The following is a 27950-nucleotide window of genomic DNA, read 5'->3' on the forward strand; positions in this document are numbered from 1 at the left end:
TGAACATTCACAATTTTATTTATACATCTAAAATAATCACACGGATACTGAGTGTTACAGATTTACCAACCACATAGCTGAATTCTAAATTCACATGTACATTATTATAATATGGATATTGCAATATTAGAGGAAATAATATAATGTCTCTTAAATACTCCAATATTTTATTTTAAAAACTGCTGCATTTAATCATAACATATTATTTCTGGAATTCTTTTTTTTTTCCCAGAAAATGAATGCAGGCAGATGAATACTAATCTTAGTTGGTTTTTACAAACCTACTGCTAGAAGAAACTCTTTGTCAGCTTTATGGTATTTCTCCTGACAGTCTAGAGCAGTGCAGTTGTTCTAGAGGATCAGTCTCTGTGGAATGTTGCTCATTTGGAACATGGTGCAAAGCAGCAGTTGGGGTTGAGTTTCTTATCACATCCAAACTGAGTGCAGAACAGAACTCAAGAGCCAGCTTGATGATCACATTTTAACAAAGTGTGGAAATAGTGATAAAGAAGCAAAGCAGTGTACTCAGCTGGGAGTAACACAGCAGTCCTAAGGAATTGGTAACATCCACAGCTCATGGTTCCTCAAACCTATCACTAATTGTGCTTAGAGCAGCATTCTGAGAGCACTTACACACCTGTCATTGCTTCAGGATCCTGTATCCCACATATTTCTGCATAATAGTTTTTGATGTGTTGTTTTTCTTTCTGAAAATTATATGCATATGGCTTTTTTGAGGCCATGTGCTTTTCAAGGTAAGGGTTATAAACATTATACAGAATTCTACAGGCATTAACTTTTCACTTCATTATCATATTAAGTTATCAGGCAGGTTGTTTTTAAATCTCAAAGTCCTGAAGTCCTGTATATTTGTCTTATTCTCCAGTCTGGGTGCTTGAGTGGCAGCTCTATTCTCTATTATTCCCTGTGTTATGTGGCTCTGAGCACTGCTGGGCAGAGCTAGTGTCCTGCCATAGCATTCTAATGCCACAGAAAATGTTATAACTAGCTGGAGAGAAAAGAAAACAATTTGGGCTGGAATATTTCTTTCTTATAATAGTTCCCAACAATGTAATTTAATCATATATCTGATTGTTAGGGAGTTCTGGTAGCCTCCTGTGGACATTTTCCCTCAATGTAATATTTGAAACATTTTTTTCAGCAGCATATGTGGTCTGTTCTAGCTGCGTACCCTTCTCATTTTTAGTGTCTGTTTATGCGTAGGACACCAGCAAACCTGTGCCTCAGGATACAAAAGAAATGTCTGAAAAAAAGAAAAGAATGTCTGAAAAAATGCACCTTAATTCTTCTGCAATCCCTTTATTTACATAAGAATAGTTAGAGTTGCCTTTGCTTTTTACTCTCTGGTCTGTTCTGGGGCTGGGAGCAGGTATTGCAGCTGATGAGAATCCGTTCCTCGTAGAGAGGTGAATAGAAGGACTAGAAGTCATGAAATTTAGACAGCTTTTAAACCCATCACTTAATCTATAGTGAGTTTTCTGCTTTCTCAGATTGCCTGTTAACTCCCAAGCTATTGTCATTGGTCTCCTATAGCTTTTAGTTTTATTTTTAAGAAGCAGGAGAACTTGATGCCGACAGAGAAAATGTATTTGGTTCTCTCTTTCCTGTATTCTCATTGCACACACATGATATCTTCTCCAGCTGACCCTGCTGCCACACAGCCAACCCAACAATTCTTTGCTGTACAGCAGAAGGAGAGTGCAATATAATATTTTATATATTTATATATATATATATATATAAAATTATGTGTTTTATACATATGTATATAGATGGAGCCCATCTGAATAATAATCGAGGGTCTCAGCTCACACAAGTGAACGTTGTGAAGTCTTTCAACCCTTAAATTATAGCATATATTTATAGAAAATAACTCCAATGCAGATCTCCTTGGAGATCTTTCGCCTTTCAGCTGTACTCTTTCAGCATGGTGACTCAACATAGTCATTTTCCAAGCCCTGGCGAAAGCGAGCGGTCAGGGTACGGCTGATGACAATGACCCGGGGCGCCATGCAGTCCTCACGCCTGTGGAGGATGTTCCAGATTAGAATAGCAGCTGCCAGTGTGGCCAAAAGGCAGGCTCCAATGTTCAGGTAGCAGGACCATGAGAGGTTGGTGTATGGTCCGATACGGTAGAATGTCACCAGCCCGATAACCAGAACAAAACCTGCAAACAGAATGGCAGAGTTATGTTTAATGAGTTGTTCTCTTGAATTTCTGTAGTGGCAAAATGCCACAGAATCTCAACATTTACAGACTCGCTCATAAGTCTGTAGAGCCTTTCCACCCCTATTATGATGTGCTGGATGTGTTTTTGAAGGCATATTTGAGCCTCATGATACATTCAAAGAGTGCCTTAAACAGAGGCTCAATATTAAGTGTTAATCTGTTCACTCTAATTTAAATTTCTTACACCCACTGACCTGTATTTCACCTTGGGTTTTTTCCCCCATGCATTTGAATCACTTACACAGATGTCCTTTTTCTTACTCCCATTGCCAAAAGAGAAAACAGCTGTATTAATGATGATAATAATTTTAAAATATTTTTTTCCATAGTATATACTCTTATTCTGTAATTTTAAAATGTTTATTAAGGCAGGCAACTATGTAAACTGCAAAGATGATGAATTGTGACATTCACATTCTCTAGACAGAGACATAATTCTGTCTCTCAAGAGAAGCACAGAGAGAGAAGAAGAGAAAATAATCTTTATCTCTACTCCTTTGTTTTCTCCATGTGGAATTTAGTATAGAGATTGTTTACCTGAAGTGATTACTTTATTAGATTCTAGTGAAGGTTGTTTAAGTTCAATAACCAATTAGATCCAGCTGTGTCTCAGACTCTCAGCTGGCAGTCACGAGTTTGTTAGTTGATAAGTAAGTAAGAAGTATGTATGTAGAATAAAATAGTCTCTCTTTAAATAGTATATTAATGTAATATAGTATAGTTTTAATAAGCAGATCCTTCAACCTTCTAATCTAGAACAAACATCATCATTTCTTCCCAGTCGGGGTTGCCTTTTTTACTATAATGAATAGCTAAATATATTACAGAAATAATAAAAAGCAATGTACAGAAACTTTAAAAAAGGAAAGCTAAAATAAATGGAACTTTGTGGTCCTACTTTTTCCTGCTGGAAAAAGGTGTTATGAGGCAGAAGTAATGTCATGCCTCCAGAAGCTACTGAAGGCAAAGTTTCTATTGTCCTCATAACTTTAAGCACAGTACTAAGTTCCCTAAAAGATAGGTAATATTAGAGTAATAACAATGCACTTGTCTAGCATTTCCATTCAGATGTCACAAAGTGATTTGCAAAAAAACCTAAAAAAAGGAAAAGTTTCTCAGTCTCTTTGGTGGTTACATTGCTGATGAATAATAGTAATGTTATTTCAGAAGTGAGGTGGGGTAACTGTTCTAGCCATGCAGGAGACCTATGTTAGATCAAGGGGCAATCTGCATCCCTTTACACCTCCTTTTTTATGTTACACCTGCCCATTCCTTGAAGAATGCATTGATAACCACATGATTACTTTTCTGCCCTCTGTTTATTGTACTATCAGAGAACCTTACAATCCCAGGATGGTTTGGGTTGGAAGGATCCTTAAAGCTCATTGCACTCCACGCCCCGCCATGGGCAGGGACACCTCCCACTATCCCAAGTTTTCCCAAGGCCTGTCCAACCTGGCCTTGGACATGGCCAGGGATGGGACAGCCACAGCTTCTCTGGGCACTCTGTTCCAGGGCCTCCGCACCCTCACAGGGAACAATTCCATCCCAATATCCCATCTAACCATGTCCTCTGGCAGTGGGAAGCCATTCTCCCATGTCCTGTCCTTCCATCCCTTGTCCCACGTCCCTCTCCAGCTCTCCTGGAGCCCCCTTAGGCCCTGGAGGGGGCTCTGAGGTCTCCCTGAGGCCTTCTCTTCTTCTTGAGGCTGAACATTCCCAGCTCTCCCAGCCTGACTCTGGAGCAGTGGGGCTCCAGTCTAGTCTCTCTTCTGTACCTATTGTCAAACAAAGCTACTTTTCAGCTTTTTAAAAGAAATTCATGGATGTAATTGGATTGAAACAAACAAAAAGGGACAAATATGTCTCACTAACCAAAAAAATGTTTTCTCTTTGTTATCCTACACACTTCCTTAACTGCCACCATAACAAAGGAATCTCATTGCCAAAATGACCCCTTCCTGAAGGAAGACTGGAATAAATAAATATCCATGAACTGCCAGAACATATCTGGGCTCCATCTTCCTAAGTTCATGGGCAAGGAGAAGTCAAGAGCAAGTCCCAGTTGCTGCATGCTGTTTTCTCAGTTAGCCACAGTGTCTGCGCCTGCAAACACTCTCCCTGTGGATACATGGCAAGGACCCTGGCCCTGGTCCTTGATTTTCCATGAAAGAGCACATCCTGTGTGTGCATTGTATCACATTTTTTTCTTCAAAGAGTGCTAGTAATGCAATGAAGATAGAAAAGACACAAGTTGCATACAGGTAAAAAACACAGAGGTGGGAAATGACATACATGTAGGAGGAAAAATATCAATCATTACTTAAAGGTGTGACACTTGTATTATTCTGAGGGTCAGTAAAATGAAGGCTGAATCCACCTCCTCATGATACAAACACTGAATGAATATTCCTTCAGGAGCTGTCTGGCATCCTTGGCTCTCCTGTGTCTACCTAGAAGGTGCTTTGTAACAGTTGCTTGCTGCACCTTCTCATCCTGAGATGGTACTGTCCCACAGCTGGCTTATGGGAAGAGTAGCTCCTTAATGCTCTTTCCCCACTCTGATGTTAAAAAAGCCAAATGTACCCTGGATGCGTTTTAGGTTGTTGACACAGTTGTAAGGACACATTAACTCCTTGGTTTTGTCAGTAAATCTGGTAGTTATTTTATGGTTCAGCTTAGTTATAAATAAATAAATTTTATTTGGAGGGAATGTGGCCATATGGAGCACATTGTTGTAGAAATCACTGAACCATACAATAATGATTTGCCATTGCAAATAAAATACTTTCCCTTCATTTCCAGTGTCAGTCTCCAAGTTCAGTTTGTCCTGAGGCACATGGTAGAGAAGAGAGTGGGGGATTAGGTTCTGTTTTGTAAGTGACATCAGATTTTTTTTAAACTTTCTTCTGAGACAGCTCGGTTCCCCATCTGTGGAACCAGGATGATACAACTTCCTGTGTTTATTTTGTATTTCAGAGCATTGGGAGCAGAGCATGCTACTTGTGATATGCTTATAAAGAATTTGGATGTCTACATCTTCATTTAGATCTTATAAGGATGATACACACTGATACTGCTTTGCAATCCACTGTTCAGTGGATGATAAATACCCATTTTCATATGAAGGTAGGAAATCAGAAGGAAAGGAAATGCTTGCACTTCCTGCAGCTGAGTTGACCAGCTTCATCACCTTGTGGTTTAAAACTGGCAGGAAGGAGGGTATTGATATAAATCAAGAGACTCTTCTTGCTTAGTCTGGCACATGAGAAGGCTTTGTGTAATCAGTTTTCCTTTCAGAATTTTTTTTTTCCTTTCAGAACACTTTCACAGGGAATCCATAAAGTGTTAATTTTTTTTTTTTTTAAAGTGTGAAGAAAATCATAAAACCTTAAGCAGAGGAATTTTGAGCAGGAGCTGTTTGGACCAGTGACCACTCACAGGTGCCTCTAAGGGACAGTTATAAATATGAACAAGTGTCTACTTCCCACTATCTTGCAGTATTTTTTTGAGGCTCTCTTGGCAGAGGGACACGGGTTCAGGAATACCAGTTACGCAGAGTAACCCTGATGCTATGTTGTGCCTTGCAGCTTAATTCCCACTGTAGGAATATTTTCAATATTTAAAAGTTTTTCCAAATACCCAGCTTTTAATGAAATTATTTTGCTCTTTCTTGCTTTTGTATTACTTATGGCAAATTACTGTCCTAAATGGCTTAACATCTCCATGTTCTATCTGATGGAGCAATTATCTGCCAGGGAAAAGCACTAAGGCTTCCTTCCAGGTCCCCAGATAAAGCTATTTTTGCTAGAAGGAATATTTTCCTTCACAAGCCCTTTGCCTGAACCCTGCTCACATGAGCAGCCAGTCATGCAAGAGTCTTTATCTCCTTTCCCAGTTCTGTGCTAATGACTGAGCGCGGTAGAGGGACTGGGTTTGAGAGCTCGTCGAAGTGACAGATTGCAGGAGCCAGTTGCCAGAGCTCTTGAGTGAAAATGTGCATTCTGTTTCAGATCCTTTACTGTAATTTAGACTGGAACTGACATTAAGAACAGACAAACGCATGACAGAAGCAACAGAGGTGGAAGCACGTTACTGTAGAGTTTATATAATTAGTTGTATGTGCAAGAGTCACAGAACTCCAGAATAGAAATGTCACTGAGAAAGTTATTTTCCAGCATTCTTATTTCATATTAGCATGGCTTGATATGGGAATTATAAATGCAGGAACTCCAGAGCAAAGGCTGAAGAAATTGTAATAATCCAAAAAGACTGAGTTTGCATAGGATGGTGCGTTTCAAATTTTGATGAATGTTGCTTTTGTGAAGATGATGATGTACGGAAACCCCAAAGCTTGCTTGGATGGATTTTGTCTGTAACAGCTTAATCAAACTTGGACTTCTTGAAGCAAAGTGTTCCAATGTGCTACATATGTTTTCCTTGCCCTTAGAAGAGTCTTGTTGTACACTAGCCAGGAACTGGGGTGGAACATTTAGTCTGTTCTCTAAATGACTGGGCAAAACCACGCAGTTCACATATTTGTGCCGTATAATAGTTAGAAGTATCCCTATAATAATTAACCTTGTTGCAAGAATAGTCTCCAGAGCTGACTGTGGTGACTTTTCCCTTTTTAGACAGATATTTGTAACAATGTCTGAATTCAGTTTCAATATTCTAATAAAACACCTAGAGGAAAACAGTTGGCTTCTCAGACTATGTCCCATAAACAGCTCTACTAAAAATAACTAGAAAATTACTCTCTTTGCCATCAGGATTCCTGAGCTCACAGCGTGCAATACAAGTTGACAAGGGCTGTAGAATTTTAAATTTATTTATGAAAATATTGACCATTTTCATCTGATTTTGTTTCTTTTCTGTTTTGTAGTGATGACAGGACTTTGAGATGCATGGCTCAATTTCCCTGAATTAATTTAAGTACATCCATCAATTTCAGATAATTTTACTGTATATTGTCTCAAGACTGCACAGAGGCCACAACTTCACTAAAAATCCTGATAAGATTACTTGAAGTGCTCATTTTTCCCATAGAAATGCTGTTTATCTCTAGTTGTTTCCCATCTGCAGCAAAACAAGCTGGAAGGGGGGTGGCTTTTCCGCTGGGGAAGGAAACAGATAACGAAGTCACTCAGAAGACTTCTGGTTGGAACAGTATTGACTGTGGTAGTGGGGGTAGGTTAGGAGAATGTTACTTTTTGAACTTACATTTCAGGTCTGTATGCTGGATTTCCTGTTTGAGGCTGGCTGCAAGCCAACTACAGAATTCTAGCATTTTAAAAGAACTCTAATAGTCACTTTTTTATTTCTGTGATTGTTTGTTTGTTTGTTTGTTTTTTTATGACACCCCTAGATTCTTACTCTTCCTTTTTATTAGTGTACTGATAGTGCATTTGAAGAAATAGACATTGTTTTTTCTAGTTTACCAGAAAATCTGTATTGGGATTTATAATCCTCCTCTTCACAGCTTGTCCTGGAGGATGGCTTTTGATGTCAAGGAAAGGGAGAAGAAGAAAAATAGAGCAGCCAGAGTGTTGAGAATGCACCACCCATGCTTGTGCAGAACTGCAAACAGGGAAGGGAAATATTTCACTCCTTTTCTGTGTACCCCACCAAGTTGCACAGAGACTGATTTAGCTGTGATAAGTCACGTGCCTGAATGGGCTATTTGTAGGAGCTCAGCTGTATTTATCAACATGAGATAGAGTCACAAAGTGATTCCTATAGGACTTACACAAATTATTTATTTATAAATACCTTTTCTTGTATCAACTTGGCACAAAAGGAGATGTTATAGTTGAAGGCAAATATGGGACCTCTGGAATAGTCACATGCTCTTCATTGTTACACTAGGCTGGATGATGCTTTGGTTTCTAATGCCACAAGGAATTAGAGTGTGACCTTTAGAGTCAAGTGACCTTTGAGGTTTCAGTTGTGCAATAATTTGTTTGAGGTTGTGTTTTTTTTGGTTTTTTGTTTTGTTTAGTTCTAATTTAAAATTTCCTTCCAAGGATTTTGGTAGCATGTAACATCTTAGAATTAAACATGTGAGTAGCACAGCATATCAGGTGCGATGAGACCCTTTTATTGCTCACTTTTCTGAATTACAAGGGTTTTCCACTTGTGTTCTTTGAGTTCATCAGTCCTTGTCTTTAACCTGAAGGGAGATTTAGTCAGTGTAAGGCAGTGAATCCTACTTTATGTTGGAAATCTTTAACCAGTTTAGGTCCATTAACAGGAAGTTGCTTGTTTGTTACCTTTTGGAGGTTTCCTTAGAAATTATGCCAGTCTTTGAATGGAATGGCGAAAAGTATTGCCAGTGAACTAGGCATAATTCCTCTTGGGCAGTTGTTTAAACAAGGAGGAATGTGCAGACTGTCACACTTGATGTCGACTGTTAGCCTTGCTTGGCCTCTTGGGTTCTGAGGCAGCTCGAGCCAATTAAAGCTCTGCTTTAATGTAGTAGGCCTAATATCAGGCACAGCAATGGGATTCTCTCTGGAATCAGAACCATGGAATGTTTTGGGTTGAAAGGAATCTGTTAAAACCATCTCTTTCCAACCCTCTTGCCAGAAGGCAGGGACTTCCACTATCCCAGGTAGCTCCAATCCCCACTCAGCCTGGCCTTGGACACTTCCAGGGATACAGGGGCAGCCACAGCTTCTCTGGGCAACTCTCCACTCTTACAGGGAAGAATTTCTTCCTAGCATTTAATCTAAATCTTCCCCTTTCCAGCTTAAATCCATTCCCCTGTGTTTGCTGTCTGTCCATGTAAAAAGTCACTTGTGTCTTTTGTTAAGCACCCTTTATGTACTGAAAAGCCACAATAAGTTTTCCCCAGAACCTTCTATTCTCCAGGCTGAACACCCCAAGCTCTCCCAGCATGTCTCTGTAGCAGAGGTGCTCCAACCCTTGGAGCATCTGTATTGCCTCCTCTGGGCCCACTAATAGGTCCTTGTCTGTCTCATGCTGAGGATCTCAGACCTGGCTGCAGTGCTGCATGTGGGGTCAGCCTGAGCAAAAATACCCTGTGCAGAGAGAAGCAGTCATTGACGGGTGATCTTTTTGGACGTTTCAGCGTCATCTTCCGCTTTTATTGTTCAAGTGTTCTGTTCTTCTCTGGATACATCTGAGGATAAGAGCTGTGTAATTGGATCCAGCAAGGCAACTGGGTTTGAAACCCAGTTTCAAAGTTTTAGGAGACACCTCCATGTATATATATGTGCATGCTCATAAGCAATAAAGTGAATATTTGAGTTGAGATACTTTCAGTCTCATATACTTTTCTTTGCATTACATGTTCCTTATGCTTGCATATCCAAATTGTATTTATCTGTTAATAGATTTTTTACTGTATTTCTGATCAGAATATGTGCCCTTGACATTGAGATGCTAAAAGAACCTGCCTGCTGCTCTTATCAGAGTTTAGCCTTAAAGAACACAGGCAGATCTTCTTCCTGCTGCAGCTATGCCAGATGAGGAGTTCACCACACTTCTTGTGAGCTACCATCCTTCCCAGTTTGCTGGTTCAGCTGCTCCCAGGAACCATTTCTGACAAAATAAATGAGATAGCTATGCAGATTTTAGGATCTTTGCAAATGTGGTTCTTTTTGCAAATGTGTGAAAGCAAAATCACTTTACTGTGATATTTGTGGTCTACGTAAAGAATGGGGAAGTTTGGCAGTGAGGGTGAAATAAAATTGACAAATAATGAAAACATTTAGCACAAATCAAATCTCTATTATGTTTCTAAATGAAAACATTTAGCACAAATCAAATTCTCTATTTTTGCTATGATTTTTAGATTACTTAGAGCATCTCATTTACTTGCTTCCTTTTCAGGAAGTTTTAGGTTTACAGTTCCATAGACTTCCATCTTAGAACAGATCTGGCTTAGGGTATTATGAAGCAAAAAGGTGGAAGGAAGTAATACGGAACTCAGGATCACACTGCTATCAGGAATATCTTCAGCCATGTTTTCCAGTGGCTGCTGTGCTGTTCTTTTCTACATAGACATTTTCTGGATATCAACTGATCTAAAGTGGTTGGAGAAGATGATTCAAAAGTTGTCTGATTTAGTTTTAAGAGCACAGAAATTAAAGTATGCATGAGCTCAGCTTTTCCATGATGCATTAGGGGTCTGGAGTGAAACACTTTCATCAGAAAAACATGTTGGGCAAAGCTGGAATGCAATGCTTGAAATTTAGGAAAGATGAGACTAATTTATTTGGCTGTAAATGACAGGCTCAGTGGGAACATGAAACCTTTTAATCTTCAGGATGTTATGTATTAAAGTTATTTAATGCTGAAACCAGACTGGCAAAATATTAATCATGATTCAGGTTTATTGCAGTCTTGGACATTCAGAAAGCAGGATGAGATCTAATGTAAAGGATGTTCTATCCCAGATTTTTCCTATTAACTTTCTAATACTTCTCTCTTAAGTTTGTGATAATCATCACTGGACAAGATCAAGACTTGGCTGGAGCCCCTTAAGGTCTGATCCTGTCTGGGAGGTTAATGTTTGTAATATTTCAATATCCTCTGAAGAGCTCTTTCTTCCCTGTGCTGTTAGTATAGATTTCCCTTTCCAACAGCTCTTCTGTTGGCTGTTATCCATCCTATATTCAGCACATGGAGTTTGTAACAGGTCCTTGGAAAAAACCAGAAACCCCAAAACCCTCTAGAGGGAAATTTCTGAGCGTTGACACAAAATTCCATGTACAATACTGGTTCCATTTTCACTAGGAGCCTTTTCCAAAGCAAACAGATCGCTTTCCTGTTAATGGGGAGGTGTGAGGCTGTGGCGCTTTGGAGCTGTGTGAATCCCGTTACTGTCCCAAACAGCATTGCTGTTTCCTCTCTTCTTTGCTTCCCGGGGCTTGATTCTGTGTCAGAGGTCCATCCTTTTTGAATGGCTGTCAAATGCTTGTGCAGGTGGCAGAAGTGAGGAAGTGGTGGAGTCTGGAGCCACTGCAAGTTCCAGTGGATCTAAGATCATTGATTTGAGCTTGTGATAGACTTTGGAGATAATATTTAGCACTCTTAGATTTCTAAGCCAACAAGGACTTTTGTTCAGGCCATGGGAAACTGTAATGAAATTCATGGTTTCAGCTGAGTAAAAACAAGAAAATTGTGGGTTGAACCTTTCCCCATAACACAAGTTTTCAGTCCACCAGTGACCACTGTGGTTCTCTTCAGCACTTGTTGGCATTTTCCAAGATGAAAGGTAGAGATCATGGAGAAGTTGGAATTAGAGGAAATATGATTCAAGAAAATTTCTGAAATTACTGAAAGGATGAGGAATTGCAGAACAATTCTTCAGATCCTTTGGGTTTTGAAAAGGAAAAAACAGAAGGTTGGTCCTAGTGTTCTTTCATTTGAAAGTGTGAAAAACAGAAATTACCCAACCAGTGCTTCAGAAATGTTTAATAAGATCTAAGTTTGTTTATTCTTAAACATTACCTGCCCTTCCCACACAAATGATCTGTCTGACCTAAATACCTTGGCTTTAGCTCTTCAAATAAAGCAGGAAAGAGCCTCGCAGGGGTTTCTCTTGGATTGTTTGCATGGGACAAATGCTTTTAAATACAAGTGTCATATTTACTGTTCTGATGTTTTTGCTCCATATTGCTCCTTTTCTTTGAGAATGACTGAGAAGTTACTGTCTCAGAGTGGAGACTCAAGAGAGTGAAAATCACCTGTGGCTCATATGATGTGTGGTGGCCACTGTCTTCCCCTTCAATATAGAACTCTCAGTCTCCAGATGCAGCAGCAGCCCTTCATCAGAGCAGTGGAATTGCTGGGCTTTCTTACTGCACAGGGGTTTTGTCTGATTTCAAAGACACTTAATCTATAATGTCTAAAATGCTGTCGCCTGAGCCCAGTCCAGGGAGTTCAGCGAGTGCAAAGTCCTGTTTAGTGAGTGCAAATTCCCAAGGAATCAGCAGTTGGTGTACCATTTTTCTGGAAAACTAAGGAGGTCTCCAAGTAGTCTTATTTTATATTGGGTTAATGCAGATATAATGATTTCTTCCGACTTTTTTCAAAAGTATGCATTCTAGAAGACTTCAGGTGATTGTTCTGGATATCAGGAAGGAACTTGTTTAAACATAAAGTTACAATAAGATAATGAGATGTAAAACGAATATTATGACTTCAAGGCAGAAAACCATCTGATGATGGTAATGGAAAGTGTGGCATAACTGCAAAGGGGGATGGGGAATGGGGCAGAGATAATCACTGTGTTATTTCTGCAGATTCACACAGGACAATGTCTGTCCTTATATCGTCATAGGCTGCCAGCTCCATCCCTTCACACCTTTTCAACATGGGCTCCTTGATCCGAAAGCTTCTTCAGCCATTCTCATTAGTGTTTTGTTAATCATTCTGACTGTGGCTTTTCTCCCATGTCCCCTCCCAGTACTGGGGATTTCAAGGTTCAGCTTGCATAACAGGTAATAGCAGGCATTTCCTCCTCCTGTGTCGGGATATCCTGGCGCCCTTCAGTCTCTCTCTGACTGTGTTTAAAACAGACTCCAGCACAGGAAAAAAAAAAAAAAAAAAAAAAAAAGAAAAAAAAAAAAAAAGAAAAAAAAAAAGCCCAGTCTAAAATTAGCAGCCATGGTAAAAGAAACGCCCATGGCTGTCCCCTGTGCTGTTTGTCAATGAAACAACACATCCAAACAGGGCCAGAATGCATTTCCGCTCTGGAAAAACAGGTCGAGTTTGGAGAGGATGGGAGAGTACAGCAGGCACCACGCTGATAGTCAGGGAGAACTATTCAGAAGGTATCCACAGTTACACAAACACTAAGGGGCTGTAGGGAGGGCTTTTATGGCAAGGCTGTATATCTGTCTTTTGGAAGCACTGTCTGGTGCTTCAAGCACTTGCTGCACCTGGAAGATGGATCAGGTGCTCTGAGGGTTACAGAACCTCTGCAGTCTCCTCCTCTCATCTGGATTTCAGGTTCCTCACCCTTAGTAGACCTAAAAAATCCTAACAATTTTATTGCTGTGAGACTGTACTTAAATGACCTAGGCCAGATTCTGATCTTGCATTTTTGAAAACCTGAGGTCTCAGTAGTTTTATGCCATTCTTAATATTCAGAGTTGTTAAAGTCGAAATTAAAACTTTAAATAAAATGGTGTTGCTTTATTATAACCTGTTCTTTACATTAATAATATATATGTGCATATATATAAAAAATGTTTTTAATATTTTTAATCTGATTTTGTAATCAGCTTGATTGTTACTCCATTAATGACAGTTTCCTGCATAGATATCGTATAGGATTGGATTCTTACTGTAATGAATGCTGAAGTTACTTACTTTATGTAATAATGAAAGGTATTATTGCAGAATATTTACACTTTGTTGCCACTGCTGTCAAAATGGAATTGTGATAAACCCATTTCCTCTTTTCCTCGTGCAGTTCTGTATACAGTCCATGAGAATTGCTGTGGGAATTTTATTTATAGCAGTCAGTGGTATGAATTGACTTTGGCTTTCTTTGCTGGATTACAGATGTATCTGTTTGTCAAAATCCAGCTGGTGGTCACTGAGTAAAATTCAATTAGCTAAAATAAAATAATCATGTTTCAACAAGGCTTCCACTCTGCTTTCTTGAGTTCCTTGAGTATATTTTGCCCTGCTAAATTGTGGGATTACGGTGTATCCAATTTGTTTCTCTTATGTTTGCCTTCCTGGTTTCGTAGGAAATAATAAAGGCTTGGGGTTTTTTTGGTTGGCAGAAGCCTCATTATGATATATCCCAGATAAAAGCTTCTATTTATGTACTGCAGAATCTCACGTGGAGAGCTTGTCGGAGACAATGAACTTGCTTTTAGATATAAGCCTTTTTGCTATTCTTTGTCACTTGAAAGATTTATAAAATAAGAAACACTTTTCCACGTGGGTTTAATAGAGACTGAGCACTTTTCCATCAGTAGAAAGAAGTGGACTTACTGGCAAGTTGGAACACAGCAGCTATGGCCTCCTCCCACCACTGGGTATCCTGGGAGATGATGGGGAGCTCCATCAGCCCCAGGACGAAGAGGAGCTGGCCGGCAGTCAGAGCCACCGTGGCAATGAGGTTGCAGGCACGCATCATGTCAAACTGCACTAGGAAAACAGAAGCAGCATAAAGTTACAATAATATATAATTGTGGAAAAGAAAATCCTGACTGACCAGGAATATAAAGTTTGTCAGTCCACAGAAAACAATTCTTAGACAGCAGTCCCTTCTCCCAGCAATCCCTTGTTGTAACTGCCTTCCTTGCGGTCTGATTAAGAAAGGATTTTCTTCAGGATATGTATTGATTCTTTCCTTTAGTTGCACAGAATCCCATAAGTATTGCTTCAGTGCAATGGAACTGATGCAGCTAATTTGCTACAAGCAGCTAATTTCCCAGAATGGCCCACTGGTGATGCTGGAATTCTCTTCACTGAAGATTCTACCTAATCCATAGTCAGAGTTGTTTGGGGCAGGATTGATGTTTGTTTTTTGTGTGACACAGAGTGAAATGGAACCATAAGTAGTTTTTCAAGGCCCTAAAATAATAATCATTGCTAAGACAAACCAATAACACCCTGAATTTCTTTTTCCCTTAGTCCATCTGTATTGTCCTAAAACACATCCTGTGGATTTTAATGCTCAGGTCTTCCTGGTTTACAGAAGCTTTGTATAGAGGATTCTTATTTTTTACTTTTTTTATCATTTATTAGTCTTTGGGATACACTGCAAAGATCCTTATATTTCCATCTGTCTAATGAGAGAGATGGTTGTAATGAAGATGTCAAGGCTTGGCAGTTCTGAATGAGATGTTAGGGCATAATCTGCATCTACATGTAAAAAGCTACCTTTTTAAAAATAGAGTGTGTGTGTGTGTATAAATATATATATATATATATTTAATATTTATTTGTGTGTATATATTTATATATCTATATAAAGTTCCTGTATATCTAACAGTGAAGTTGTGGGAGTACGTTGTGGAGGTCTACTATTGACCACCCGGCCAGGACAACAATACTGATTAATTTCAGTACAAGGAATTAAGGGATATCTCTAGATCAGCTCCCCTGGGCCTTAAGGGTGATTTTAAGTTTTCAGACATCAATTGGAAATATCATACAACAGACACAAACAGATTCAGGAAATTTCTGAAGCATGTTGAAGGTAACCTCGGGTGCAGGGACTGGAGGGCCAACTTGAAAAGGTGCCTTCTGAGATGTGCATTTTGTAAAGAGAGACTTGTGGACAAAGTGGTGACCTCTTAATAGGGCAGAAGCCAGCACTTCTAAAGCATAGGGAATCATGCAAGCAGGAAAGAAGGAGGGCCTGGCTGAGCAGGGATCTTCTTGAGCTGAAAAGGAAAGTGTACAGGCCAGAGTCTGTACTGAACACCATGACAGGGAGGATGACAAAATAAAAGCGACGTTGAATGATGGCAGTATGCCCAGGGCACAGTGACCAGGATGATGAAAGGCCTCGAGGGTAAGACATGCAAGGAGTAGCTGAGATCATTTGGCCAATTCAGCCCGGAGAAGAGAAGGCCGAGGGGTGGAGGGGTGACCCTCTTGTATTCTGCACAGTGGGGAGGTGCTGATCTCTGCTGTCTGGTGCCAGGACCTGAGGGAATGGCTGGAGCTGTGTCAGGGGAGGGTTATGTTGGTTATTAGGAAAAGATTCTTCCTCCAGAGGGTGGCTGGGCACTGGAATAAGCTCCCCAGGGCAGTGGTCATGGCCTCAGGGCTGCCAGAGTTGTGGTTTGTGTAGGATGCTCTTAGTGATATGTTTTAGTTTAAGGTAGTCCTGCAAGCAACAGGGAGCTGAACACAATGATCCTTGTAGATCCCTTCCAACCTGAGATAATCTATGATTCTCTATTAAAGAACAAATGCAACAATGATTACAGACACAGACATCTGCAGTCTTGGCTAGAAACCTGATTAAAATATGTCTCCCAGCTGGCTACTGAATGGCTTATATCAACTGCAAAGTTGGGTACTTTTAGTCAGACTTTTTTCCTGCTTTTCCTGTTAACCTGATGGATGTCCTGTTTTTATCCTTTTCCTTCTTCTCTAGCAAAAGGTGGGAGTTACAAATGTCATTGTTCCACATCGCTTGCTAATGTGTCATTGCTATTGTGAAATAGAAGTAGCACCATGTGTAAGTTGGCATATACTAGAGAAAGACTCTGGAGCAGATTTTTTAGGAGTGTTTTAACTGGCTTTAAGTTTGGTGGATGCATTGACCACCAGAAACTGGTTCCTGATCTTCCAGGAAGACTGCTAGGAAATGCAGAAAACAAAACTTGATATAAACAAGAGTAAATTCAATTGTGTTAATCATGAAGTCTGACCTACTTTTGTGTTTACCCTTTATTTTCCCCTCATAGGCTGTATTCAACTTCCCATGTTCTAAGTAGCAACTCATGATTTAATTAAAATTTAATAAAATATAATATTGTATCAGAGGAGTTAGTTAAGAACTATAGTCCATTAAACTTTTTCCATTGAATAAAATGTTAAGATAATACCAAGTATTTTTGGCTTCTCCTATTGAGTTAATTTCTGATCAGTTACTCAAAAAATTTGTTCAAAGATTTTGTGTTTAAAACTTCTGAAGTTGCCCTTTTAGCATTGGTAGCATTTTCATTTCTTGCCATTCTTTTTGCAGTAGAGCTTGTTAATTGTATTCAGCCTGAAAATGTGAGGTAATTGTGCTTCCTTACTCACCATTGTGACTTTGCATGCTGTCAGCTCAGCACCTTGTAATTTTATTTTGTACATACCAATCCTAAGCTGAGCCTCTGCACCAGCATCTCTGGCCTCTTTTTAGTGATGACAACCAATGGAGAGTGTAGATTGAGAAGGGGAATTGAGTGTGCAATGTTAAAGTATTTCTTCAGAGCTCAGCCCAACGCCATTGAAGAGGGAAATCTTGTTGAGGAAGGCCAGGCCACAAAGCTGTTCTCCTGCTTGAATGACTGCTTAATCCACGAATAAATATTTCTAATCTCTTGTAAAACTGACTGCAATATAGTTTTTGTAAAAGCTGTGAAATTTAGTACTTAACTTTGTGCTCTTTTATTCTATTTTAAATTACATGAACAGAAAAAATGCCTCAATAGCCAGCTTTAGTCTATTCTGATGAGTTTTCTATAGATTTAATAATTAGTATAAATTTAGGATCAGCTGTTCAACAATTTCAGCTTCATTTATAGTAGCCATGATTCCAGTAAGTAAGTAAGAGTCAGCAAGATAGAAGCCTTGCTCTTTCTGACTCTTGCCTTTCATCCATTTAGGTTCAAGCATACTATTCTGATTTTCCTCATTTTGGTACTTGGTTTGCATTTCTGAAGTCCCTATAATGTGGATTTTAAAAATTACTCCAAAAGGCCAAAAAAAAAAGATGCATTCTTTTTCTCAGGATAACAGCTCAGCAAAACATCAAGTTCTAAGAGGAAAATGGCATGCTCAGTTAGAATCTCTATTTATGTTAGAGAAAACCTAATTACTTATCTAGTCACTTTTTGTGGCCACTGCAGACTTCATCAACTTTTGCATTTTGTTTGTTAATGACAGTTTGTAAACCAGATGGTCACAGTGGGTTTAGTGTCTGCACAGTTACTGGTGGTATTTGTGTTAACCCCTCACTTCTAGAATCTATTGCCTAAGACTGTCATGACATAGCTATTTTGGATATTCTACTTTTTTTGTTTTGTCAAACTCATTATTGTTAATGTCACTTGTCTCTTGAAATTTAACTGTGGTGGAGTTCCCTGTGGCCAGAGGTGGATGTTTCCTGTAGTTAGAGGTCAATAATTCCAGCAGAATAGACCTAGACACTGCAGAAGGTGTTAATTCATTTGTGTGCATCTCACAGGTGAAAGAGGGGGGACAAGCCCTCCATCTGTACCTTTTCACCTCCCTTAAGATGCAACTTGGATGTTGAGAGCTGGAAAGGGTTGGAGCTGAATGGCTCCAAAAACTCTGCTCTAAGTATCTGTTGTTCATCAGCATACAGTGCTAGTCTCTGCCTTTTTCCTTCTGGAAGCCCTCTGTGGGCCCCATTTTCTGAGAAGCAGTTAATTCCTGGACAGGATATCCAGCTGAGACTCTTGTACAGCCAGGGATACTGGCTTAATGAATTCTGCCTTGTTTAAAACAGGAATCAATCAAGAGTTAAACCTCAAACTCTAAGGATGAGACCAAGTCAGATTCTTTGTTGTTTTGCTCACTTCCTTAAGTATCCATATCCATCTGGATTAGATATGTTAATTTGATTTTCTTATTTACAAGCAGCAATTTTGTTGTTTTGATCCATCATAGCCCCAGAGCTGTTGGTGTTATGTTCCAGGATAGACCCAGGACGGTTTGCAGAAGTAGGTTAGTGATCCTGGAGAGTAATTGCAGTGTTTTGGGATGATGAGGAAGGGTGATCTCACTAGAGGATCACATTATGTTAATTGCTTAAAATGCGAACATTTCTTTCCCTTTTCTGCTTGCATAGAAGGAAAAAAAAAAAACAGTTAAGTGGGAATTCAAGCATTTTAATGGTTAAGCAAAATGGCTCAAGATATTTTCATAGTAATCTCAAACTCCCCCTGGGAAAGACCCTCTTGATAAACAAAAATTTTAGTGCAAACTTTAATCCAGCTTCTATGAGGAAGTTATTAAGTGTCCAGCCCTGGGAAGAATCTAGTGGCCATACATTTATTCAGTGCACGGGGACAGTGCTGATTCCCAGCATCTCTGTATGACTTCAAAATCTCCTGATGGCATCTGAGCTGTAGGAGCTGACTGGGAGTGTGCTGTTATCTCTGTCCACTGTGGGACACTAAATCTGTTGCATCTCAAAAATGGTACTTAAATTCTTAATTTGCTCTTAAACTCTTAATAAATGCAGAATGGATTATGCTCAGCTGAAGGATGGTGCCACCTTAACTTGCTATGAAGCTGATTGCATCTATAATTACATCCATTCTTTAAATCTCCTGAGGGATATTGCTTCTTGATTTTGTAATGAAATGAAATAGAAAAAAGAAAATATTCTGTTGATGCTGTTTCCTATGGTTCTTGGATTTATTTATTAATCACTTGGTGAATTATTGAGGATGCATACTGACATGTACCTGTTTGTCCTTTTAAGTGCTTCGTGTTTCATACATGACATTATTCTGGAAAGGAGAATAAATGGTTGTGTTTCTGAAAAGAGATTTCTAATTGACTATAGATGAAACTGGTAATGCTCCTTACATTTAAGTTGCTTCACCTACTTTTGTTAGAACTCATTTTCAATTTCTTGTAACTGTGCTAGACTTCATCTTCTTGGGCATGTCTGCAGGCTGAGATCATAATCTTCTGATATAAATTGAACTAGATAAGTAATTAGGTTTTCTCTAATATAAGTAGAGATTCTAACTGAGCATGCCATTTTCCTCTTAGAACTTGATGTTTTGCTGAGCTGTTATCCTGAGAAAAAGAATGCATCTTTTTTTTTGGCCTTTTGGAGTAATTTTTAAAATCCACATTATAGGGACTTCAGAAATGCAAACCAAGTACCAAAATGAGGAAAATCAGAATAGTATGCTTGAACCTAAATGGATGAAAGGCAAGAGTCAGAAAGAGCAAGGCTTCTATCTTGCTGACTCTTACTTATGGTCCTGCTGTTCATAAACCTGAGTTCCAACCTGGAGAGCTAGATTCAGTATTAATAAATAATTTTAGAATAAACCCTTAAAATTAAAAAAAAAAATCACTTCAGTCAAACTTTTGGCAATGAATCATGTGCTTCTTTTGCTTTAGATGTCAGCAAGGGTGAGATGTGCTGAGCGGTCTCTGCAGCTGCCATCAAAATCAGCTGAAGCTGTGCCTTGGATACCAAGAGCACTATGAAAGTGCAAAGTACAACTGTGTTTCATTTTACAGCATGGGCATAGGAGGTCAGCACTTACTCTTAAAACCATTCTGAGATAATAGGGACAATAAATAGAACCACTGTAATTTATCAGCATCATGCTATGCCTCCCAAACCTGTGCTGTATTTATAAAGTCTTTGATATTTAATTTCTTCTGTCAATTTAAACTTGTGGTATTTGTATTGCTAGTCTCTTTGAGTATGAATTAAGAAATACATGGAAAAACTTTACAAGTATTTGTGAAAGAAACTAAGCCAAATGTTGGCAGTATCTCAGTGCACCTTTGCATGACTGTGTCACTGAGACCATGGGAAGGTTTAAAAAGATTCTTATGTGATGCAAATGTATTTTGATGGTCTGAATAGTCATTATTTTTTTTAAGTGAAACAGATATGAATGTTTTTTTTTTTGCCTTGTACCCATTCCACATGATTATGTTGTTTGCAGGTCTTACTGACTTTGTCCTGAAAAAGGAAGTCTTACCTGCTTGTCTTAAAAAAATTTTGCAAGTAGCCATAGAGCTTTCAGCAACAAGAGTCCTCAGTATGTTCTGTTGCTGGATTAATATCTTAAAAATTATGAATGCATGGATATCTCAAAAATTATTTTGCTTTTTTTCACCTCCTGGGAGGCTTTCTGAAGTATGCAATTTATGCTTTTTTTTTTTTTTTTCTTAAAAATAGTAATTTAAGGAAGAGGAAGGGAGTAGGGAAAACCCAATCTGGTTTTGCACAATTACAGTAATGTTCTGATGTGACAAACTGGTGGAATCTTCCAACCCTTTAGGTATTTTAGAACTTAACCATTCAGCTCATCTAAGTGTGAAACTTCAGATTTTAATATATATTTTGAAAGGCAGACAGATCTTGTTGATCTGTCTGAGAGTGTGGTTGGTGGGTGTTTTTTTATAACAGCTTCACTTGTTACTACATGGTTCCATTAACTATTTTCGACATAAGCAAGTGCTTATGGTTAAGTGATGGGCCCTTGCAAGCCCAGCATTGACAGCCTTCAATACAGCGACCAGTTTTAATAGACATAGCTATTTCTGATGAGATATGAGTTGTCTAGATAACATGATTTGCTTCTTTATAAACCTCAGCAGGGTATTCTGATAAATGCATTAATCTGAAATTTTCAAAAGCTCCAGAGCCATTTTCACTCATAATCCTTTAATTGATTTCAAACTCTTGATGGCAAGAATAACCGAAGTCCGATTGCTGTGAAAATATTTCTGTGCAACACTTGTGTATGTACTGCATTGAAACATGTATCAGCTTCATTTTCCTGTCCTGAATCCCAAGCAGTTTTGCACTTTTCCAAAATGAGTACATGAAATTGCACCCTGACATGAAAATGATCATTCACTCTAAATTGAAAAGCCATGTCTCTCAGAATTCATCTGTACTGGCCTCCATCATTAAATTAGTAGTGTCACTTATTTAAATGTTGCTCATATTTCAGATATTAGGATGGGAAATCACAAACCCTGAGCTGCCAGCTGCCCGTGTTGCCTCATCTCTGTGGAACAGCCTGAGCAGTCTATCATGCTATGTATATAATGTGTATAATAAGGTTTGGGGCTTTTTTAAATATGATGATAGTTCCTGTGTTCTCCAGATGCACTTGGCCTCTTTTCTGGGTTTCTATGTATGGAAATATATATATGTAGACAAGTAACACGTTTACAGCACACTCAGCTGCTTGACTCAGCCTGGCTTCCAGCCAGCCAAATTTCAGAGAAATTAGAAATTTTGGAGACATTGGAACTTCATGTAAATGCAGTGGACATGGGCATTAAGGCGAACGGCTGGCTCTGTATCAAACCTCAGCTCCTCATTCCCACCCTGAGCAGCATCCTGCCTCAGCCAGCAAATGTCCCTGTGTCCGTGCGTGTGCAACAATCATCCATCCAGGCTGGACAGGTGTTTACGTGACATCACTGTGGCAGTCATGTAGCTGCTCCCGATGCTGTGCCTCTCCCTGGCATGAATTATACTCCTTGGTAGAACTGCAATTCCCACAGGCAATCCAGCTCTGAGCAGCAGAAGTTGAAACCCACATCCTGCTGTTGCAATTTTCCTTATGTCTCCTGCAGCCCTGAAGAACCCAGTGAGGTTTTGTACTCCTGCCTATTCCTGAATTTCCACATGGTTTCTAATGTTCTTTAGACAAAGAGGGACAAACTGGGACCTCGGTTGATGAATAAATCATCTCCCTGTGTCCATCCAGAGATAGCCTCAGAACACAGCAGGACTTAAGGTTGTATTTGTACCCTACAGTGTGGTTAAAAATATCAAAGTTGATTCCAAGTAATCTAGTGTGTTCGTGCAGTATTGCTGGCATGGTACAAGGTCAGGACCTAGGTGGCTTTGGGAAGGGTTGGCTCTGAGAGGCATCACTGGTGGATATTCTTGCCACTCAAGGTAGCTCACGTGTCCCTGTGTGGGGCCACATCGCTGGGTGTGCTGCCCTTGCTCACACGTGACATGGACACAAAGCTCATTGTTGACTGCTCATGTCATGCTGTCTTACCCCAGCTCTTACAGAGGCTGTGAGGCTACTACCTCTGGGCTTTTCTGAAGCATAAAGAGATGCAGGCAAGAGCATAATCTTCCAAAATTTTTCAACAGCTCTGAAACTGCAGCTCCATAATCTTTGTCAAATGTCTTTACCTACACTCAGGTGACAGGAGAGTTAGGCTACCTGGCCAGGTTTCCTTAAAGTGTTTGAAGAGGGGCTATACAACCTGAGTTCTCAGTAAAGAGTTCAAGTTTGTATCATTCAGTGGTTTGTCCAAGCTATAAAAGTTTATATGTATGTCCTCACAGCTGGGCTGATTCTCAACACAAGTGAAGGTTTCAGATCTGAGAGTTTATTACCACTAAAAAAGGAGCAATCTCACCCCTCCTAACACCTTTATCACTTAGTTTTAGCAGCAGCACTTGTTGGACTCTGATACCACTGCTTAATCCAATGGAAAAATATCCACCAAAAACCTTATCCCACCCCATGTCCAAAACTTCCACCCTAACCTGGGGATTCTTTTGCTGTTAGTCATCTGAACCATCACAGAAGCTTTTCAGCATCACAAGGGGTTGAAAGAGAGGTGCAGGGCTGCACAGCAAGAGGGAGAAAGAGAAAGGTAGATAAAGACAAGTCAAAGGGCCTGGGATCTCCACTTCCAGGAACAGTGAGGTTTGAAGGACAGACTTGAAGTGCTTTCCCATGGAATCAGTTGCCCGTGCTTCTGATGCTGTGCCTTGCAGAAGTAGTTCACATTGCAACGCTTCATTGCCTTGTGTTTTTAATATAATTTACTCCTGCCCCAGCTTTCTTTTTGGCTTTTTTTGACATTTCTAGGAAGAAATCCTTCCCTATGAGGTTAGTGAAGCCCTGACACAGGTTACCCAGAGAAGCTGTGGCTGTCCCATCTCTGGAAGTGTCCAAGGCCAGGCTGGATGGAGCTTGGAGCAAACTGGGATAGTGGAAGGTGTCCCTGCCCATGGCAGGGGTTGGTATGCAATGGGCTTGAAGATTCTTTCCAACCCAAACCATTCCATGATTCTGTGATTTCAATGGCAGAAAAGAGCAGGCAGATAAAGTCAGTGAATAGCAGGTTCTAAGAATGTACTTCTCTCTGCCAGGGAGGAAGCCAGCTTATAGTAGTGCCTATAGCTGGCTGTTAGATACATACTGCATGTACAGGAGTTTTTAGTATATGGACAAGCAAATTCCCAGAGAGTTTACAGTTTTTCTGTTGAACTATGAGATAAATAGCTTGCTTCTCAAATATGTATGTCTGTATGTGTACATGAGCGAGATTGTGGCCTCTTTCGCATTGCTATTACCAGACCGACTTTTCTGGATTTTTCTACAAATGGCATCCAAAATGCTTCGTGGTAACTTCTTATAGTTATGTTTAGATGTATGTATATGCATACTCACACACCCCTGCATATCTGTGATTTATCTACAACTGACAGATGAGGATTGCTATAGGTATTATTAAAATAATGTGTGATTTCTTATTAGAGAAATTCTTTAGGATGACAAATCCATGGATGCAAGATCAGGTTCATATTAACCATGTGTATATCCATGGAAACAAAATTGTCTCAAAAATAAATGCCACAGTCGTATTTTCTACTGAGTTTGTCATGACAGCTGCAGAGGAGGGATTTTCCTTCAAATGCTTTATCAAGATACAGAATTGGCCTTTGTTTACTATTTACTTCCAGATTAAATAGGGAATGGATGCTTTATTCCTATACAGATCAAGTCCCTGGGCTTGAAAAGCCTCCTTTAAATTAGAATTTTAACAGTGGTTGTCAGATAATTCTTCTGAGACTTGACCACGCTATAATTATTACTTGGAAATTTTCAATTTTTCTGTCACATTATCCTTCTATTTGACATCAGAAACTGCTGCCCAGATGGTTCTGCCATGAAACTAATACCTGTCATCTGCCTGGCCTGCACACAGCAAGAAATACAAGCTTGTGTGTTAAAAATGCTGCAGGAGCCAAATTTACTGTGCAGGAATTCATTCCAGTATTGGGTACATAGCATGTACTTTTACCGTTAGTGAATGGTACACATGTTCTTCAGGTTAAAATATGGCTTATCAGTATTAATTGGGGAAGTGATTCCAGAGATGAAGCTACAGAAACACATCAAGGAACTTCTCCCACAGTCTAATCCTTTTTATAGACATCTAATCCTTTTTATAGACATCTAATCCATTTTTATTGTTATAAAAAGTTCTTTCAGTTAAAAAAAAAAATATTGAAAGGGTAAGGACTTTAGAACATTTGAGAAATTTTCTTATTTTGATTTATGCAGGCTCAGTATTAGCAAATGTTAAAAAAATGTTTCTGTATAATTTTATTGGAAAATATAATGTGGAATGAGTCCACATTAAAGCATTTTAAAAAGACATTCCTCTAATATTTCTTTGGTTTCTCTCCAGAGGGATCTAAGAAACTCCAAGGACCAATTTCTCTTTTTCCACATTTCAAACCATGAAAAAAATCTGGTTTGAAATCATGTGTGTTACAGATGCTGTAACATACCATCCCTCAGAGATGCCAGAGCTGTTTTTGAGCATCCTTGAAATCTTGGGAGAATCCTGTAGTCTGTCAAGGCATGGACTTTATAGCCATTTGTTCTGTTAAATTCCATGCCTTGAAGGGTGCAGCAGAAACACTGACTCCCCTTTGAATGGCTGCTCACAGCCCAGCTGCTGAGAGTGGAGGGAGTTTATGGGAGAAACCTCTTGGCACCAGGGTAGCTGTTATCCCAGCCACGGTGTTTGCAGGTATTTCGGACAGTCTTTAAGGTCCCTTCCTACCCAAGCCTTTCTATGATCCTGTTCCAGCACAGTCCTGCTCTGTAAGAGCAGGGTTGCACCGTTAATGCTATGAATGTGATACATAAGGTTTATTATTTATTAATCAGTTTTGTAATTCTCATGTTATCCAGTAATTTTCCCTATCTCAGTGTAAGCTATTTGCATTCTTCAGATCCCACAATCTGTGAAAGTGCAAAATGAGTAATACACATGGTGCAAAATACACCATGCGTAATGATTTTTGTAGTCACCAAGTTGTATATTAATTGTATTTTTTCACCAAGAAGCATAGTTACACATTTTAAGACATTTCTTAATTTTACATGTTTTTACCACAACTATTTCTGATGTTTCTGCTCCTGACATTTCCAACAAAAGCAAACAGAAGGGAGAAATAAGTCAACATGTTGTTCATTGTAATACCTTTTTGGGTTTGGGTGGGTTTTTTTTGTTTGGTTTTTTTTTTTTTTTTTTTTTTTTTTTTTTTGTGGTTTTTTTTTGTTTTGTTTTTGTTTTTGTGGGTTTTTTTTTTTGTTTTTGTTTTTGTTTTTTTTTTTTGTTTTTTTTAGTTTTAGGGTATTCAGAGCAACTGTGGTTGCTGCTGTATTGAGAAGGAAGGGATATCTTATGACAGGAGCCCAGGAGGGAGAAGTGAGCCCAAGAAGTCTCTGAAACTTTGGGCTTACACTTCTTAGATAATTTTTTCAAAGCAGATCAATTCCTGAGCTGTATAAACCAGGCAGCACCATGCTAGTTTTGAGGGGGGGACAAGGAGTTTCATTCACTGGTGGACATCATGCTTCTTATTTTCTGAAATTAATTTATTTGGTAATGAATGTGAAGGGATGTTTAGACTAAGACAGATAACATGATTTTAGGGTTAGGCCATTGAACTCCTGGGGACCAGATGCACCCTATCAATTGTGTCTGCAGAGAAGATAAGAGGCTCCACTTACGTTTGACAGTGCTGCGTGACTCTTGGAACCCAGTCGACTCTGAACCCCAGCCCAGGGCTTCACACTCCTGCTCCTCCCCTTGCCCGTGCCTGGCAGTGGTGCTTGCACCTCCTCTGCTCCGCTCTGCCAGCCAGCACATCCTCCAGAGCCCCACACTGCGCTTGCGCCCGTCCTCCAGCGTTTGGTACACCCAGTTGGGGGTAAAGGCAGCCGCGTTGTTAAGAACGAGTGAGACCAGAGCTACCAACACAGCTGTGGCTACCAGTTTCTGGACAGTCATATCTGACTGTCAGCTTGCTGCCAGTCTCTAATTGCAGACAACACGAGGTCCCAGTCAGCTGCAGCACATTGAAATTCGGCTGGGAACAGGCGGCTGCGCCGGGTGTTACGGGGCTCTAGAGGACATCACCGTTCATTCTTGAAGTCAATTCCTGAGGGATTGCTGACTGAGGAGATGAGAATTTTGTGAGGTAGATAGGAGAATTCCATAAAATAAGAACACGAAGCTTTGTTACGTCCTTCCCAGCGTCCTTATCCGCCTTCTTGCACTTTGATAAGTAATGCCAGTCTCGTGGTGAACTGGATGACAGGGAGGTCCATTCCGTGTTGGATGGGATGAATCCAGACAGAATCCAGTCTTGGGGCAGGAGAGCCTGAGCTGAGGTGGGGCAGAGGTGGAATGGGATGCTCCCTGTAGCCTGGTGAGTGCTGCGTCCTCCAAGCCAACCAGTGCTGCTCCAGAAGCCTAGGTTTGGTCGCAAACTTCAGAATATCCTGCAAACGGTGACAGATGTCATCCTCTCAAAGCCAAGCCGATCCAGAGGGGAATGCGGTCATCCCAAAGGTGATCTGCAAGTCTGGAGTATCTTGAGGAGGTTGCTCTGCCCTGTCCCTCTCCGAAGAGCCGAGCTGTGAGTGCCGGGACGACAACAGCCACTGCGGTGAGGAAAAGGCCCCCCCACCTCTCCACCAAGAGGAAATGGCTGTTTTTGTGGCTCGTTTTGGTGAGCCTCAGGGCGTAGTCGACTGCAAAAAAAAAAAAAAAAGAGCCACTGCCACGGCAGTCAAACATTAACAGGATGCGTTTCCTGAAAGGAAGAGACTATGGAGACTTCTAAAGTTGTCCCTCCTCCCCTCGGAGAGCCCCCTCCCTGCCTCAAGCCTCCTCCCCTCGCCGCTGCCCCCAGCCGGGACCCGCAGCGTCTCGGAGAGCCCGGGGAGCGCAGCAGAGCTCCTCGGGAAAAGGAGAGAAGGAAATCCCAGCTTCAGCCTTCGGGGCATCAGCTCTGTGGAAGCGAATCGAGGAGAGGGATTTTGAAATACCTTTTATTAGAAGCAAAACAATATTGGGGTTCGCTGCTGGACGGCGCGACGAAAGTGCTGCGGGGGTGCCCTGATGTCCGCGTCCTCTCTGCACCATAGGAGAGACCGTGGCAGATAAATAGGAAG

At 40.1% G+C, this 27950-nt stretch overlaps 2 protein-coding genes across 6 annotated transcripts in view; one reads left to right on the plus strand and one right to left on the minus strand.

The window, feature by feature from the left end:
• Positions 1–27475, minus strand: TMEM204 (transmembrane protein 204). Its single transcript, XM_053991577.1, has 3 exons — positions 26502–27475; positions 14233–14388; positions 1–2188 (listed from the first exon to the last, which is right to left on the minus strand). Exons 1-3 carry the CDS (start codon positions 26779–26781, stop codon positions 1944–1946), a joined length of 681 nt encoding a protein of 226 aa, XP_053847552.1. The 5' UTR covers positions 26782–27475; the 3' UTR covers positions 1–1943.
• The window catches only part of IFT140 (intraflagellar transport 140), an 83382-nt gene that overhangs the window by 39872 nt on the left and 15560 nt on the right, over positions 1–27950 (plus strand). The gene's annotated exons all lie outside the window — the stretch shown is intronic.

The sequence above is a fragment of the Vidua macroura genome, chromosome 16 (genome assembly GCF_024509145.1).
Source record: "Vidua macroura isolate BioBank_ID:100142 chromosome 16, ASM2450914v1, whole genome shotgun sequence".
In the NCBI taxonomy this organism is placed as follows: domain Eukaryota; kingdom Metazoa; phylum Chordata; class Aves; order Passeriformes; family Viduidae; genus Vidua; species Vidua macroura.

Bases quoted from the DNA above. Each gene is read 5' to 3' on its own strand.
- TMEM204 (XM_053991577.1), bottom strand. From the start codon at position 26,781: ATGACTGTCCAGAAACTGGTAGCCACAGCTGTGTTGGTAGCTCTGGTC. The intron at 14,389-26,501 runs GTAAGTGGAGCC...CTGTTTTCCTAG, and splicing joins GTCACGCAGCACTGTCAAAC to TGCAGTTTGACATGATGCGT. The intron at 2,189-14,232 runs GTAAGTCCACTT...TTCTGTTTGCAG, and splicing joins TGCTGTGTTCCAACTTGCCA to GTTTTGTTCTGGTTATCGGG.